Consider the following 18,952-nt stretch of genomic DNA (forward strand, 5'->3'; position numbering starts at 1 on the left):
TATCAGGCAGAAATACTTTATAGGAAGAGAACAGACTGAATCTTTCGATTAGCCTGTCACAAATCTGTTTGTAATCAGTTATGTCGCCACAATCCTAATAAGTTCTGAAAAATGTCAACCTTTGTTATAAATATTAATCAATACGTAATGAATGTTTGTCAGACATTTTCCATTTGGTGTCTACTAGTCTACTACCGCAAACATGTAATACCATAATGAAAAATAGTCATACACACATATTAACAATAGTAGGCAGATGATACCAAATACATTTAGAGGAAAAAAAACAAACAAACCACAACAATAAACTTTTGTGTATGCATTACTGTATATCAAGCTTTTCCGAACTCCAAAAAAAAAGGGTAATCAATTTAACATAAACAAACAAAAACAAGAATTTGGAATGAATATCAAGTTATCAAATTTAAGAGAAAAAAAAAGAAACAGAAGTACTGATAAGTAGAGAACAACTCATGATTTTGCAGTGCTAATATTAGTTTCTTTAAATCTTTAATACTCCTACACAGATCTGTTCTCGGCTTTGCATAAGATTGTATGTATAATAAAAGCAGATGTATTATGATTTCAAGTTATGGAATCTATTCAAAATCTGCCTCTACAGTTTAACACATTGCTGTATAAAATCTTCAGCGGAGGCTATCAATCGATATCGCTATTATGGAGTTTGACTGACAAATGATTTCATATCAATTGTTTCAGTATTTTATTTTCAGTTAATGTACGATTATTAAACTGTATTTGTTAACTAATTTACAGTTATTGTAGAGTTATTGTGTGTGTGTATGTGTCTGTGTTTGCATATAAATTGTATATTACTCCACTGGACCACATTTCAGTCTGAATTAAGAAATGGTAGATACACTCATTTCGTTTGAAGTATAACATACAAACTATTAAGATTCATAGACGTATCAAACCGTTGACATATATAATCAAAAAGACGTCAATGATCATGTTAATAATAAATTGTAGCTTTGAGCCCAATTAAAATGTTTACAACACCATATATCTATGGGTGTTGAAAGCTTTTTAGCTTTATATTTGTGCTTATTTTTGCGTTTCCCTTTTTCTTAAATGTTTTTTCATCACTTGAATATATGATCATGTATTATTATGTAAGTGCTTTATTTGTTTATTAATAATATACCAGTCTTACCCCAGCCAAGAAGATAAAATATAAGGTAGTTAGGTTTTCCAGAAAATACGGATACTGCTATCATATTGTGTAAAAATAATCCTTCTATCAACATCCACATGAATTGCACTGTCTTTGTATATTCTAATAATGCATATAAAGCTTCGCAGAATACAGGCTGAAGTAAAATGTATAAAACATAGTATAAGTTTTATAAGTCGAATGTGGATTCATTATATGTTCATTGTAGGAAAACTTAAGATTTATTTTTACTTGCTTTAGAATGAGGAAGAGAACAGATAGCCTAGCCGAGTTTTTTTCCTGTATCGTAGAGCGTACAAATGATTTATATATTTTCACACAATGTATATCTTTAAAATTGATTGATAGACATCACTGTGACATCACTGACTAACTAATTTATATCAATTAAAAATACTTCGTTTGAATTTTTCTTATTGTGCTGACATTTTTCAAAATCGTGTCTTTCTACTAAAATGGCTTACACGACGGGTGCCACATGTGAAGTAGGATCTGCTTATCCGTCCGTTGAACATGCGATATACCCCCCCCCCACCCCAACCCATTGTGTTAGGGTGCGTGCTGCTTAGTTTTATTGTCTATCTCGTGTTTTGTTTGTCTGCTTGTCTTTTTCTTTGTTAGCCATGACGTTGTCAGTTCATTTCCCCTTTATGAATGTGAATGTCCCTTTGGTATCTTTCGCCCCTTTTTTGTACTGGTTATGTCTTTGTTGTAAAAAAAATCTAAGAAACATAATAACCAATGTTAGAACGCAGAACGACACGATTTCATAACAGCATGATATCTGCTATTGTTAAATTATGTAGTTTATAATTTTCAATAATTTTCCTGTACTGACTAGGATTAATAGGGGAGATCTCAAAACATAATTCGTATATTAATATGGCTGCTCAAATCATAAAAATGAGTCAATTGTTGCAATGTACATTCTTCTTTTTTTTTTTTTGCTCTTTTATGCTCTTTTTGATTTGTTAGATTGTTCACAGACTCGGTAAAAATTGACGAAGACTATATGTCGCTTTTTGTATTTTTGTCGTTGGATTGTTGCCTCGTTGATACACACTCCCCATCGTTTAATTCATATGTATCTATCTACACCTATATTCGGGCTTGTAGAAACACATTTTGTTGTAAGTGCGATTGTCAATTTAAAATCTTAGTCTCAGAATTGTAATTGTTAAGCTATTAGCCAGATTTCCTAACAAAGCAGTTATTTATTCGGTATTGTTATTTGATTGTCTTCAAGCCAAATTAATGGGAATACATGAATAAATCTTTAATTTGAGCACGACATAGATGTTATACCGTATATTTTAGTGAAGTAGAAAGGTTGAGGTGTTACGAAGGATAATGCATGTATAATTGATGAAGTTAATGCAGCTTTAAAGAAGAATGTCAAAGTAAGGCTCTAAACTTCAATATTGCAAATAAGTAAGAAAATGCACTACGTTAACAATCAAGTTACAAATAATTCGGGTCATTTAAATTTATGAAATCCATTGAGTATACACTTTTCTTGATAAAGTTTTAAAGGAGAATTACATATACAAAGGAATCATTGTATTTTGTGTTAACAAAATTAGGTTTAACAATCATAAGTAACTTTATCTGATAACAAACACTTATACTTCTTTCATTTCTAATTGCACATAAACGTCAAATAAATGCTCTTCTATACAGTGAATACAACGCCCAACTTTTAACACAAAAAAAGTTTAGATTTGACCAGTAGGTTTTATCAGATCGTCACCTGAGATCACCCCTAGTTTTTGGTGGGGTTCGTGTTGCTTATTCTTTAGTTTTCTATGTTGTGTCATGTGTTCTATTGTTTGTCTGTTTTCTTCTTTCATTTTTAGCCAGGTGTTGTCAGTTTATTTTCGATTTATGAGTTTGACTGTCCCTCTGGTATCTTTCGTCCCTCTTTCACCAAGGTGTCACCTGTACAAGCTTTCTAAAGTGTTAAATTTTATTATTTTGATACACGAGTAGACAGGTTCCTTCTAAAAAAAAGCGTGTTAATCAATCATTATGGATTTGTTTTTATATTCATTTTAAGATATCGTTACGTCAACCTTTACTTACAACTTAGGTAAACGCGTCTTTTTTTAAAAGCGGTGATTACATGTTATTATTAATACGTTTTTAGTAAGCACACTTTCTTTTGAATAAAGTGAAGTGATGGCCATAGTGATATTAACATCTCTTAAGCAAAATCCATCATTACTTTGAATATATATGGGCTAGTGTTTGCAATGTATGCTAAGTGATTGGTCGTTTGCATGGTTGTCATAATAATTTACCATATTTATTGTTCATGATCTCAATACGTCGGATATAGAAAACATAAATAGTGTAAAGCATTTGTTAACCTAGAAATATCCTGTGCATTAAGGATAAATGAGGGTTTTTTTTTATTTCAGGGACAGTTGAAGAAGAGAGGCAACCCTTTCGTGTGGTTAACTATTCAGTTATGTCAAAGGCATTTGTATTACAACTCAAGGGTAAGAATTAACAGTATCATTTGATAAAATGCATTTAATCCAATACGTACGGTATCAAATATAGTCTGACTGTTAGAACCAGCCGCTCCGCCAACTTCTCCTCCCTTTAACCGGGCAGCATACTGATCCAAGTACAATACAAGTCGAATTATAGTTTGAGCAATTATTGAAACGAATAGGTTTCGATGAATTCGTGTTCGATGACATCTTAAACTCCTGAAATATAAACATTCAGATAAAACAAATATATACAATGTTTTGATGTGAATTTGCAAACAAAAACACACTAGACAGATTTTTGATATCGTGTAATCAGTTTTGAAACCATTTGGGATACAAAAAAATATAAGTGTTGTTTTATTTGGTTAATTAGTGTTCAAACTATATGTTATCGTAACAAAGAGTTCATCAACATAGCACAGTCTTCTCGATTAATAGTAAAAATGATGTCGGCTAATTAACTTGTTTTTCTGAAAAGATGCCCCTCATGCCATATACATTTTATGTAATTTCATAGAGGTCTGAGCTTTTGGACTAAAAGTTTTGCAAATCCTGGTGGTATCAAATTTATAATTTAGTAATCTCACCTAAAATACGTGAATATGAACACTGATATGAGTGACACAACCAAAGATATAGAAAGTCCAACTATTTCCATTGTCCTTGTTCCTGCTGCAATATGTTTCATACTCTAAAAAATATATATAACAATTTTTTAAAGCTTAGTTTATTTGAATGTATCATTTCCGACTAAATGTTGAAACACAAATATATAACCTTTACATTTCGAACGATACTTTTAATATATCTACACCTTCATTTCGAATGATGTCTACTTAATTAGAATTGCTGTTGTACTTAATTATGTTGTAAAAGGGAATGGGTTTATCAACCATTTATCCTCGCTATAAACACCTAAAGCCTCGTAAATAAAGGCAACAGTAGTATACCCCTGTTCGAAATTCATAAATCGATAGAGAAAAAACAAATCCGAGTTACAAACTAAAACTGAGAGAAACGCATCAAATATAAGAGAACTACGACACAACAGAAACACAACATTGAAATGTAACAGACACAGTAACGAACTATAATATAACAATGACCATTTCCTGACTTGGTACAGGGCATTTTAAGATTAAAATTGTGGGTTGAACTTGGTTTTGTGGTACGTAAGTTACCTTATTTTCAAAGCATTTTTTTCATTAATGCTATATTTAGTTCATATATAACTTAAAATGAAATTGCATTAAATATTTGGTTGATATGACGAAACTTAATACACAATAACTTCACTTGTCGAATGGTGTTATCAAAATATACTTCTATGTAATGTCTACGTGTACTGGATTGCATAAAGCCTTGCTATTTTTGAATCAGTTATTTATAAAATGACAAATATACAATACAAATACATACCTGTCTTTCTGCAGCTGTTTTGCCTGCCATAAATTTCAGGTATACTTCATAGGCCTCTGGTGTATAACACACTGTATAATTAGTGTAACCCTTTGGCAAACTGTAATCTCCAGGGTTTTTATTTTCCCATCGACCTCCCGGGCCACATTTCCGGAATGCCTCTTCTATAAAAAATAAATAAAAATAAATATGATCTTTTAATTATGATTCAACTAAAATACAATTGTTTGAGGAGCTGTTATACGCCAACGTGTTTTTTATTTTAGCTTTGTGGGTTATATGAAGGGATTTTGTGTATTGAAAGAAATCGAAATATTGTATGTTTATGCCATTCATTCTTTTTGTCTGCACTGAATATATAAAAATGTTTTGATTTTTCTCAAATCACCCTTTACATAACTATGAGATATACATGAACATTTTTTCAGTATTTAAAATAGGTTATGTTAATCAGAGCAAACCATTAGTTATAAATAAGTATGAACTGTTATAAATTAGCAACATTCCAGCAGCGTCAGCATATGAAGTATCTATTTTCCAGTTGTGTAACGATTTTCTATAGCTTGCGTTTTCTATCACGATTCCCTTGATAGATGGCTGTTGCTAAACTCACGAAGTAATGTTCAAAATGGTCAAGTGGGTATCATTCCTTTATAAATTTTACGTCCGCCAACACAAGTTGTTTGACTGTTATATTTGCCTTACTGTTGAAGGTGGATATACTCAAATGGTTGTATCCACAACACAGTTCGATTTTCATCGAATGGGACATAAGAGATCTCAACCCCCCCTCCTATAAAATCAAGTCTTCCAAATGGTGAAGTTGAATTCATCCCTTCGTAAATTTCACGGACGCCATCACGAGTTGGTTGACCGTTATGGAATAACCGTTTCACAAATGATATCGGATATGTTCCTTACGTCGTAACTACAATCCCCTCTCCTTCATGAATGTGACGTACCGAATTAGACTGGATTTGTTATCACATAAGCAACACGACGAGTGCCACACGTGAAGCAGGATCTGCGTACCCTTCTGGAGGACATGAGATCACCCCTAGTTTTTGTGGGTTTCGTGTTGCTTATTCTTTAGTTTTCTATGTTTACTTATGTCATGTGTATTATTGTTTGTCTGTTTCTCTTTTTTCATTTTTAGCCATGGTGTTGTCAGTTTATTTTCGATTTATGAGTTTCACTGTCCCTCTTATACCTTTCGTCCCTCTTCTATACCTCTAGCCAATGTTTTTAAAAAAAAACACACTATTTACATTGTAGCAACAACAGTCTTAAAGTTAAAAGAAGTCCTAGTCCGATGTCAGAATAGGAAAAACAAGAAACTTAGCAAAGTTGTTTCTGTACATAATTTCACTAAGAAATGAATCCAAACCACATCTTCGTTTATATACAAATTCCAAATTCTCATACATAGCATTTTATTTTTCTCTTTGGAAGGCTTCGCATCACTCATAGTGGTTTGCAATGTTTAATGTTTATGGACGTCATATTTAGATAAATGAGGCATCATTATCAATGTAACTATTAATTAAATGCCCACTTTCAGACAGATAAACTTGATTAATTGTGTAAAAATCTCTTTTAAGCTATATAACAAACTCTAACTATCACTTTCCAGAACGAATTTGAGGTGGGTTAGACAACCATGATCTATAATAAGCTTATTTTAAAATAGTTGGCGTAGGATATACATTGCAACTAACATTGTGAATTGTTGGACCTCATTACCTTGTAAATGACCGGGAAACAAAATTACAATTTGAAGACATCTGTTTATCTAAAAGCATTTTTTTTTATTTAGATTAAAGGAATTTCGTTGCCACATTGAAAATGAAAAATAACATCTAAATGTCGAATATAATATAAGATGATAGAAAAATGTTCAAATAATATGTTAAATTCAAATCAACCTCATTTTCAGATAAATTGAAAATAAACTTAAATAAAGACAACAGGAGTATACCGGTGTTCCAAAGTAACAAATCGATTAAGAGAATAAAAAGCCGGCTGACAAGCCAACACCGAGGGAAATAAAGGATTAAAAGGAACATTGCTGGGCAACAAAAAAAACAAACGCAAACAAAAACAGAAACGAATTTTTTTTATAACAACTGCCATCAACCCTTAAACACTACATGGACAAATATTACAAAATCAACCTACAAAAATGGAACAAGAATGAAAACATGAAATGTTTGAATCAGTTTTAACAGTGCTTAATCCTTCTGACTTTTATACGTCCTGCTTAGGTCCTATGAAATTTAATAGTTGATGGACGTTTAATCTCTAAAATACCTGATGAAAGTTATTTCAGTCATAACTGTGGTGTGCAATTAAATCAGTTTTATTTGCCTCGTGTTTCAGCTGTGAGGTAAGTTTTTTCACACATTTAAAAGTTCTACAATAAGGCATTTTAGTATCTTTAATTCAAGTATCAAATTTTGTTTAAGATATTACTGACAATCAACCTGATTTAAACTAAACAATTCTGTATAAATGGTTTACAACAGATATCGTTGGTAAAGATTTAATTTCAGCAGTAAAATGGTCACGATGTAATTATAATTTTGCGGGATTGGCGTGATAATAACTTCCGGTTTTGTCAATTTGTCCTTAATGTCCTTAATGTAATATTATATCATACACAGGAAACTTTAATCTAGTATTTTGCAAAGAACTTTCACAATAGTAATTATACTGCAGGTTTTGAGATAATTTCAGCTTTGACAGATGTCTAAATCCAAGTCGCTGTCTGCATTGACAGGAAACGGGGATTTTTTCCCTTCTTTTTATAAAACAGATTCTAAAAGTGCTACCAGTTGGAATAGATGATGACTTTGAAAAGTTTTGAATTTACAGAAGTGATCAGAATCAGACGATAACATTGATCTGGTCAATGCATAGGTTATAAAGTACATAAAAAAAAATCACAAAAATACTGAACTTAGAGGAAAATCAATTCGGAAAGTCCATAATCACATGGCAAAATCAAATAACAAAACGCATCAAAAACGAATGAACTGTCATATTCCTGACTTGGTACAGGCATTTTGAAATGTAGAAAATGGTGGATTAAACCTGGTTCTATAGCGCTAACCCTCTCACTTTAATGACAGTCTCATCAATTTCCGATTTATTTACGTTGATGCGTTAAATAAACAGACACAATAAATAAAATAGTCAAAATGTGGGTACATCAGTCATCATCATATAAAGTATATATGTTATAAGAACTTGTTCATTTTTATATACATCGATCAACAAAAATAGTCATGAAAAAATTATTGAGAAAAGAAATCTGTCAATGAGACAACAACCCGACCAAAGAACAGAAAACAGCCGAAGGCATCAATTGGTCTTAGACACAATAAAGAAAATCACACACCAGAGGCGATCTTCAGTTGACCCCAATACAAAAATGTGTTCTAGTTCAGTGATAAAAGGATTTCAAACAAATCTCCAAAACATATAAATGAACTAAAATAAAACAAAAAAACAACAATACAAGATTAGGTACCAAATGCAAAGGTGACCCAAATTTGTTTTGATATAGTATTTCTGTTGCGGGAAATTAATCGGACAATGTACTCTAATAGTCTTGTCACTTCAGAATAAGCTTAACGTTTTCAGATGAAGTTGCTATTTTATAAACCTGAGAAGAAGACTTGGTAATCTACAGATTATTGTTGGCAAACACAACGTGAATAATGAACGTCAATTTCTAAACCTGTATTCTTTTTTATATTGCTTTCAAAGTATATCTTATAATTCATATGGTAAGTTAAATCTGTTTTAACAATTTAATACCTAGAAAATGACACGTTTATAATCATCTTCGTTCAGTATGTCATATCGACCTAGAAAACAGTATGAATTTTAAACCGCACTGTTAGTAGTCCATGACTATTTTATACAAAAAATGGCAATTTACATAATGGAAAACAATCTTTGAGAATCGTATTTACTGAGAGGTACATGTACACCCACTCTTTGTTTGATATCAAACGAATGTATTTGTTAAACTATATTATCTTTATATATGCCAACACATTGGTATTTATCTAAGTCACTACCAGATATAAGAAAAATATATACATGAACAAACAGAATCTCCAGATCGTTAAACAACCAAATTTATCGAACGTCATTATATTTTTAGCACGATATAATCTCATTAAGTCTACCTATTTTTAGTTTTGAAAATAATTATACGTTAAAGGTCTATATCTTAATTTTAGAATTAATAATATGTGATGCTATCATACTGTAATACAGTTGTAAGACTAAATAGGTTAAATTGAAAGTTGCTAGCGTGATATGGCTAATGTTCCTCTCGTATGATTTATGACTGCATGATACTATAATAACGGGAGATATTTTGGATCATTTTCATATGATGAAGACATAATGTTTCTATCAGTTAAACTGAAGCTAGAGCTGGCACTTCATATACTGCTAGTAGTCCTTTATTAATTGATGTTTATCATTTTTATTTTGCTGAGTTTGTTTTCTTTAATACTGCGTTTTACCGTGGGTTAATTTATTTCCCAAAAGGTTAGGGAAAAGGTTGAGATTTAATTCATTCTCCAAAAGTTATAAGAAAAGGCTGAGAATTTCATAAACTATGTTTAACTCTTTCACATTTTTTAGCCTTTCGAGGAATCGCTGGCCGTACTTTTTAAGTCCTGTGTGTGCTACATTGTTTTTAATTTTTGGTTCATTAAATGTGGCGTGCAATTAGATGTGGCGTGCATACATTATTGGCATCTGAAGACCGCCTTCCGGATGACGGTCTCTCTCACTGAGTTGAAGACCCATTATTGACCTTATGCTGTTTTCTGCTTATTTGTCAGGTTGTTGTCTCTTCAACAAAGGTTATCACTTTATGTCAGAAACAGGTTACAAGTAACTGCAACATGTTCCTTGGCAAATATTTTGTTAATAAAATGTATCATTGTTTAGACTGTCTACAATATCTAATTGTCTGAAATTCACTACAACTTGATGAAATCTATTAGACATGTTACACAACTTTATGTCGGAAAGAATTTTCTGTTTAAATTTGTAGCACGATATCCAAAATTAGATCAATGATTTGGATTTATCTTATATTTGTACGTCTAATGAAATTCCATTTTCATTTGTTTTTGTCAAGTTTGGCATTTTCAATATACAATTAGAATAAGTCCTTCTTATTGATAGACGATTTGAAGGAGTTTATTGGTTGTTGACATTTGAAAATAGGCTTATGTTTACTTCTGGAATAATCACATTACCATGCGTTGAAATAGAATTTTGTAAAATTAATGGTGTACTCAGAACCCTAAGAGACCAAGTATATTTAATTTGTAAAAATTCTAAAGCGGAATATCTTGATGCTCTTTTCAAGATCACACCAGAAAGAAGTCCATTTCATACTCATCCTTTGGATTTGGTGAAGTACGTAGATTTAAAAAAGCAATTAACACACCAAGACATGACAGGAAAACCAAATTCCATTTCATTGAAGAATAGTAAAATACATGTTAGGTTTGATTTAAGATTGATATTGCTCAACCAGGTTAAAAGTAGAAACATGCATGTCCCATTGTTTTGTAAAGTTGACTGTCCTAAGTTGAGAAATATATCCATTTACTTGTTACAGTATTCTATACTGATTCGTTTCTTATGTCCTTTCTATTGACATGTACTGTTTATGAGTTATTCGGGTTATTTGAGGTTAATCAGGTTTCTGAATACTAGTTTAAGTAAATTTTTAATTCTGAAACACATCTTAGTCGGTACAATCTTCAACGTGTTCCTACGGTTAAATTTTATGTTGATTGATTTTTCAGTTCAGGATATGCGGTTTTATAATTGTCGAATACGTATAGGTTTCCACATGTTACGACATTGGTTGAGCAAATTATTTTGAAACATTGTATATCTTTCGATCTCTGGACAATTTACACAATGGAATCATAAAACGAGAATTACTAATTTGAAATTGATCGTTCATCAACTCTGTCTAGTATATTGCCGTCAGAGTGATCAACATTTCTCATAAAATATCTGGAGACATGGCTTTTTGTGATCATAATATAACATGGATAATCTATTTGTTTCATGTTCATAACAAGTAATTTCCTTTATCTCGCAATGCAGCATATCAAAATGAAGTTAGTTTGAGAACCTGTGGTAAATGAATGTGGATTTTAATGTCAAATTATGCAATGCTGATGTGTGTAAAAAAAGTTATTAAGTCTAGAATAAGAAGATGTGGTATGATTTTCAACTCTTCACAAGAGATAACATTGCAAATGGTCACATTACAAAAGGTCATATATACCATTTTGTATTACCTGAATCTTAATACAAAGCATTGATATTTGTTTGCAGAATTTGGAAAATACAAAATGCGTGACGAAAGCATGCATATTATACGATTTGGTGATAATTAAAGTGTAGGTTGATTCAATTTCATCAAGATCGAGAGAATTTAAAAACATACATTCAAATATCGGAACAAGATCTGAATATAAAATAGAGACATTTTGCTTTGTTTTATGGGACGAGAGGTAATTGGCCGTACACTAATTTGAGCATTATATAGTAGGAATCGGCAATAAATCAATTGAGGCAATCTTTCAAGACCTTATCTTTTCTATCAATAAAAAGCGATAAGATTTTCCTAAAGTGCTCTTGACAAGCGACAACGACTTTGTTTATGCCTTTAGTAGATTGAAAATGGAAATGCAACGAGATTGCTTTACTTTTATCATGTATATCGAAATAAGAAAATATACTTTGTAAAAGTTCTAGTGTGGTCTATTAAATTTAGCAGATTTTTTAACAATGCAAGCACAACAAAATACTTGCATCATAGGAAATAATTGTATAGTTATACAACCATAACTAACTGCATATATATAACTGCATATATATGTATAAGGCCGTTGTATCGTTTCGAATAACTATACCAGTGCGCAATAAGTAAATTATATATACGCCTAAAAAGTAAACAAAACAACATCAATATTAAAACGGAAACATTAAATATATATATATCTCGATAAAACGATGCGAGTACTTTCATACTTTCAGAGATACAGCCAATCGTTAATTTTGGAGTAGTAAACATGTATAGGATCCACATAAGTATTGGAAAACTATTGAATATTTTAATTATCAATGATAATTCATTTTCATTAAAATCCCTGTTCTACATATACTTTAATAATTACATGCCATTGCCATTACATTTTTCCTTTCATTGATATTGAGATAATAAGGCCTCTTATTCGTTTTTGCAATACAACTGATGTATGTGTATCTGTGATATCCTAAACGACAAAAATAAAATTGTGATGCACCATGCAGTCACAACGTCACGTTGAGTTTGCAGTAAATTCAACTATTTATCATACCTTGAAAAAAAATATTTTCAATAAAACAAAATTAGTATCACACATGTAGTTTGAAAAAAGGACAGGAGTTAAAAAAAATCCTAGTTTAAAATAAAAACTGCTAAATGTTTTGCGTTAGATATACCTATAGCGATATCATATAAAAAGGAAGATGTGGTATAATTGACAATGAGACAATTCTCACCAGAGACCAAATATCCATTTGTGCTTTCTTTTTCCGGGATTTTTAATTTTGATTGTCTGAGAGAGTATCAATTAAATCTTTAATTTTTCGAGGTTCATATGCAGCTCGTGCCCTGGTTTAATGCATTGTTTTTAAGCTGCAAAATCGCATATTTGCGTATAAGTTAACATACTGGTACATAACGGTATATTTACAGTCATGAAAGTAAATAAGCCGTTATGACGTAGATAATCGGACCGTTGTTATACAATATTTGTGAATTATTACCCTGACCATGCTGGCACATTTGATCATGCAGGACAATCATGACGTAACTTGCCTGACTGTTGTTACACAGTTGAGTATAAATGCAGATACAGTTTAACCCACTGGTACATGTGTATCATTGAAAGTATCCAAGCTTTTATTAACAAAGTTGAAATAACATGGACAGGGATGTTAGTAAACTTAACGTGCTGACAGTCACACAGTAGATGTTTTCGTTGTATCACACTTGAACATACGTGTAATCCGACTGTTTTAAAATATTTTATCTTGTTTGGATATTGACGTTAGATATCTGAATGTGCTCATACAATTGAACATACAGCCCGTAACAGAGTAGTAATCGAATTCGCGTTTCTTTACCGTCAGAATAAGGTACGTTATCGACAAACTTATTTCAGAAGTGACATAATTTAATTTTCTTCATCGACAAAATATTTCATGTCCAACGTGTAAGTTTTCATTGTTTAAGTCGAAGTTTTTTAAACACAGTAAAACATTTTTTATAATCAACCTCTGTCATTGGCATTTTAATTTTAACGGTAAAGGATCAAATACGGAATCTCCGAAATTTCTATCATTTGTTACGAGGAAATCATTATTCAATCGAACATATGTCTTTGTTCATGACACATATTATGAAATACAAAGGAGTTGAAATGATCAAATACTTTCGAACTGACGGAAACAAAAATACATAATCTAGAATGTGTGTTCTGTCATAAACAATGGCTTCGTGGTGCGAATCGACGAGATCATGTTACAAGTAACTGAACTTAGCTGTAGAAACAGTTGGTGCGACCTCGACAAAATCTTTATCAATTTAATATAAGCGATAAATATTCATGACTACAATGATAATGAATTTATTGGAGTCACATCCACTGTTTCTAAGTGTAAACATGAACTCGTCGGTTAGTGCAATGAAGACACTTTTAAAGATTGAGATTGTTGGTTTATTCTTTACACCTTCGAGGTATTAAAATTATTCCAGTGTTTATAAAAAGTTACATTTATTTTCAAATCTCTTCTGTTTACAATTGTCGAAACTTCCGTTTAAGATTTATGTGGTAAACTATCTATTCTATAGTTATAGGACCATTTTATAATAAATACCCTTTTGTACATAAATACTTTCTTTATTAAAGTATATATCTGCTGGTTATAGATTTTTTTTATAACTTTCATTATTGTGAAGACGCGTTATGAAATTCAGATTAATTTATAAATGAAGTTGTATATAAATTTTTTGTCATAAACACAAATCTTTTAAACCGTTCGACGAGTGAGTCAATGTTACAGTAGTCTGTTTACTGTAAGTTACTAAGCTTGGCCCGATTCATCTGTTATTTATGGAAACTAATTCACCACTTTCTGAGACATTCATTTCTATTTCACCATCAGACATGGAGCTACATTTGTAACTAAAGGAAAACTCTCAAATCAAAGAAATTTGACATGATATACTGAATCTTTCTTATAATCAATTAAACGACTGCTTTTCTTAGATATGTGATTTTTCATGGTCAAACTGTTAACGGACATTTTGAGATTTTTTATTGTAAAAAAATGTTTTTTTTTAAAGAAATCAACATTCAAAATTTAGAACTTCATGAACATGTACAGGAAGCTGAATTATTGCACATCTATGTACTACTTAAAATTGTACTTCGATCTGTTGCGTCCTTAAAATGTTCTGACCGTCCAAAAATTTAATGTACGTAAATGTTTCTGTAAATTAAATTCAAATCCGAATTGAATGTTTACGACACACAAAAAGAGAAACCAGAATCTCTTGATGACCGAACGTATGTACACGTTGGGGCGATTTAGAGCTTTTCAGAAGGAGTGAGATTCCACCCTTGTTGAAAGCCTTGTGGAGACCTCTAGATTTTTAAATTCCCTCCGTTTTTCTCATGAATGGAGTGTGGTCTCTCTGTAAAGTTTTCATAAATATTGTTAGATACCACTAATCGTTCCAACAATCAAGACAACAGAGACAAACAGGGGAAAAAATATGAAAATGAAAAGATATGACTTAAGTGTTAGCATGTTCAGGGAGACGGCACTCAATTTACAAAAAAATAATTTTGATGTTTTAAGGAACTGTAGAGGTCTCCACAGGTTTTCAACAAGGGTAGAATACAAAACCTTGAATATAAAAGCCTCGAAATCCATGATACTTTTTCTGTACGGTAGTTATATCTACAAAATCCAATCATGTACACGACATATAATACATGTATATTTATATATTAGGAATTTATTTTTGTTTCCAAACAGAATTATAAGGTTAAATATTCACTGCACAATTGTAAATTGTCTTCCTAAAGACCAGCAAAAATAAATGGCACAAGTTCACGTAGTCATAAAAAAAGTCGTATAATTTACGTTATCGAACAAAAAATTAGAAATACGGACTATTATATGTGAATGGTTAGGAAATCAGTTTCCCCTACATGTTTTAAAAGTCAAAGAAAAATGTTTTCCCTGATAAAAACGTTTTAAGAACCAGCTTTGTGTAACCTATAATAGACAAATTCGACTGGATATAAGGAAGTTAATATGTTTACTCTGATTTGAAATTATCTTTTAGAACTTTTTTTAGTAATTGAGAACCTATGTTGTTTATGGGTAATAGGTGAAATGTTGCATGATCCCTCAAAATATCAACAAGCGCAGTTTTCCGGACGATTTTCATTTGTACACTGCTAAAAACTGTCAGGTCCTGGCCATGGTATATTTTGGAGAATTTTCTTTTTACTGATTTTTACTAAAAAAAAAATATTCTCTATGTGCCATTGCAAGAAATAGTTTTGGTCGTTATTTTGTCATATTAAAAAAAATTCTCAACAAAATTTTCCCGTTTAAACTGTACTAGAAAAAAGTTTGGCATGTGAAACAGACGAAGACATATTCTAACAGAAGTACAAATACCAGTCCTCCCTTTTGTGTATACATATGAGAAAACATTTCAAAGTTATTGATTGAATTCAAATCCATCACACATACGGTACGCATTGTAGTCCGAAAAAATAAAGGATTTCATTCCTATCAAACACCTTTTAATTGTTTACCAGTATATTCCTTTTAGTTTAGGGTAAAATTGTAAAGGAAATAATACTATCAAGACGTCCTTCCATAACTCTTTTTTTTCTGTTCTGACTTTGAAGAAATGACTACTTTTCGCCCAATCGAAATGGTGCATGGACATATTTTGTTTCATATTATTATAATTTATTTTCAATATTATCGGTATTAAACTTGATTATCGACACATGAAAGTTTGTCAGCATTGTCAATCGTTTTAACGTTAAAGTACCAATAGTTCGGTCACTACTCAATTAAGTTTGTCGATAACGTAGCTAATTTTGACGGTAAAGAAACATCAATTCGATCACTTCTCTGTTACGGGCTGTACATGAAGAAGTAACCTGGTCGTTGAACATATATATTGAATGGCGTATATACAATGACAGTAATGACACAGTTGAACATACATAGATATAATATATATGAATAAAACCCAATGACCTGTACTTCTCTTAAAGAGAGTAAACAGATTATCATCTTCAAGAAAGAAATAACAACATACGTTCAATGTTTTGTGTGCATGTAAGAACGTATTACAGTGTAGCTTGTCTACATAATATGATGGCTCGCAATGCGCTGATTAAAACAAGGAAAGTCGATTATATATACATCTATTGTTTTAACGTGGTAGCTGTGGATATTGTAAATGCACGACAATAATCATAGCTTATCACGCCAAAGCTCATGAGTCAAAGTATAACCATATTATGTTCACTTAATAGGTCTGAGTCTAGCCATGAATAGTACAGAGAGGAGTACTTACTTGTTGGGTCCAAGCCTGGTAGTGGCGGACATGGTAGGAACACGGTAGTTTCAGCGGCCACTGAAGGCCAACACAACACTTTATCCCAGGTGCCGTTACAATACATTTTACCTGCAACAAAAACAAGTACATGGTTATTATAATGTCCAATTATTGTTACTGTTGTAATCAGTTTATAGGAATAAAGACCAAATAAGGATTATAAAAGATTCACTGTCGTTCGATATTTTCTATTTTTGACTTGAAAATAGGCTATTATTGTGAGTTAATATCCTACATATATAATGCCTTTTTCTTTTTTTTAACGTAATATTACCTGTTGTTAGTATTATAATGATTACTTAATACGTATTTACAGACTCCATTACAAGTTCTCTTTACAAAAGGTGCTTGACATGGATTTATGTTTAGCTCTTCAGTGCGTTATTTAAAAAAAAATACTGAAACGTAGATCTACTCAACATCTTTAATTCGACAATTGGTTTGAAGCAAGTACGATGTGCTGAAAAATTAGGTAGTGAACATTTAATGTTTATGACCAAATGACATGATCTGAGAGGACACAATAATAAGCATAAAATTGAGAATGGAAATGGGGAATGTGTCAAAGAGACAACAACCCGCCCAAATAAAAAACAACAGCAGAGGGTCACCAACAGGTCTTCAATGTAGCGAGAAATTCCCGCACCCGGAGAAACAAATATGTATCGTTCATAGCAGTTATACTAATATTCTTTTAATCTTTGTGTGACCTTTTATTTGACTTTTGCAATATTTGAAAGAAAAAAAATGTTTTAGAAATACGGTAAGTAAGTATTCAGACTTAAATTCTTGTTTCAATATATAATCTAATTTATTGCACTATTGCTGTTATAATTAATACCATTTCTATAGCATTCGACATGTCACCCCTCTAGGATTAGTTTTACTGAACAAACAGGAATATTGTTCAGTAAATAATAATAAATTGATAGATTTACATTCTATATGTCTATACAACAGATTACAACAGAAATGATTTTCCGGAAAAATTGCATTTATGGACCGATTAACCCTCCCTATTGATTAACGATCATACCATGGAGGCAAATTATTTGGCAAAGCTATTTCATTGCAGGTATACATACATGGTTATAAACCGGAGTTTTTGGATGAGTTTTGTTAATTTTGAATATGTGATTCAAGAAAGTATAAGTAGGGTTTAATGTTTTATTATCGATCATGATCATGAGGAATAGATATAGGGTTGAGATCTCATAAACATGTTAAACACCGCCATATTTTTGCGCCTGTCCCAAGTCAGGAGCCTCTGGCCTTTGTTAGTCTTGTATTATTTTAATTTTAGTTTCTTGTGTACAAATTGGAAATTAGTATGGCGTTCATTATCACTGAACTAGTATATATTTGTTTAGGGGCCAGCTGAAGAACGTTTCCGGGTGCAGGAATTTCTCGCTACATTGAAGACCTGTTGGTGACCTTCTGCTGGTGTTTTTTCTATGGTCGGGTTGTTGTCTCTTTGACACATTCCCCATTTCCATTCTTAATTTTATAAAATATATATAGAACCACCTATCCATTAACTTTTAACAATTTAAAAGAACTTTAGAAACAAATTTTAACAGGAAGTTTTATATAGATCACAATACATTAAGTCCTTGGATATATATGTCTCCCTTATCACAATATTTACATACTAAAATATATATTTAAAGCATTTAAAATGACTACTGTACAACCATTCAAACGTAAAAATCAACGGTCTAACCTTTATAAAACAAGAAACGAGAAACACTTATGAACCACATTAACACACAACAATTACTGAACTCAGATTCCTGACTGTCTGTTTGTATTTTTTCACACATAGTTGTCAATATAATTGAATTAGATGCCACTGTTATACAAATAAGAGGTTTAGCTAGCTATGAAACCCGGTTAAATCCACCAATTTCTACATAAGAAAATGCCTATACTAAGTCAGAAATATGACAGTTGTTATCCATTCGTGTGATGTGTTTGAGCTTTTGATTTTGCCATTTGATTATGAACTTTCCGTTTTGAATTTTCCCTGGAATTTTCGCGATTTTCTTTATTGATATTTTGTTCTGT

General features: G+C 31.5%; 1 protein-coding gene across 2 annotated transcripts in view; it reads right to left on the minus strand.

Annotated features, from left to right (window-relative positions):
- The window catches only part of LOC139513350 (PDF receptor-like), a 52,381-nt gene that overhangs the window by 10,756 nt on the left and 22,673 nt on the right, over positions 1–18,952 (minus strand). For both annotated transcript variants that reach the window (XM_071301754.1, XM_071301753.1), the window contains exons 2-6: positions 16,844–16,954; positions 5,119–5,282; positions 4,287–4,390; positions 3,750–3,915; positions 1,178–1,334 (exon numbers count right to left, since the gene is read on the minus strand). In XM_071301754.1, the coding sequence (XP_071157855.1) occupies positions 1,178–1,334; positions 3,750–3,915; positions 4,287–4,390; positions 5,119–5,282; positions 16,844–16,954 (702 nt within the window). The remainder of the gene's footprint in view (positions 1–1,177; positions 1,335–3,749; positions 3,916–4,286; positions 4,391–5,118; positions 5,283–16,843; positions 16,955–18,952) is intronic.

This window comes from Mytilus edulis, chromosome 2, assembly GCF_963676685.1.
Source record: "Mytilus edulis chromosome 2, xbMytEdul2.2, whole genome shotgun sequence".
In the NCBI taxonomy this organism is placed as follows: Eukaryota; Metazoa; Mollusca; class Bivalvia; order Mytilida; family Mytilidae; genus Mytilus; species Mytilus edulis.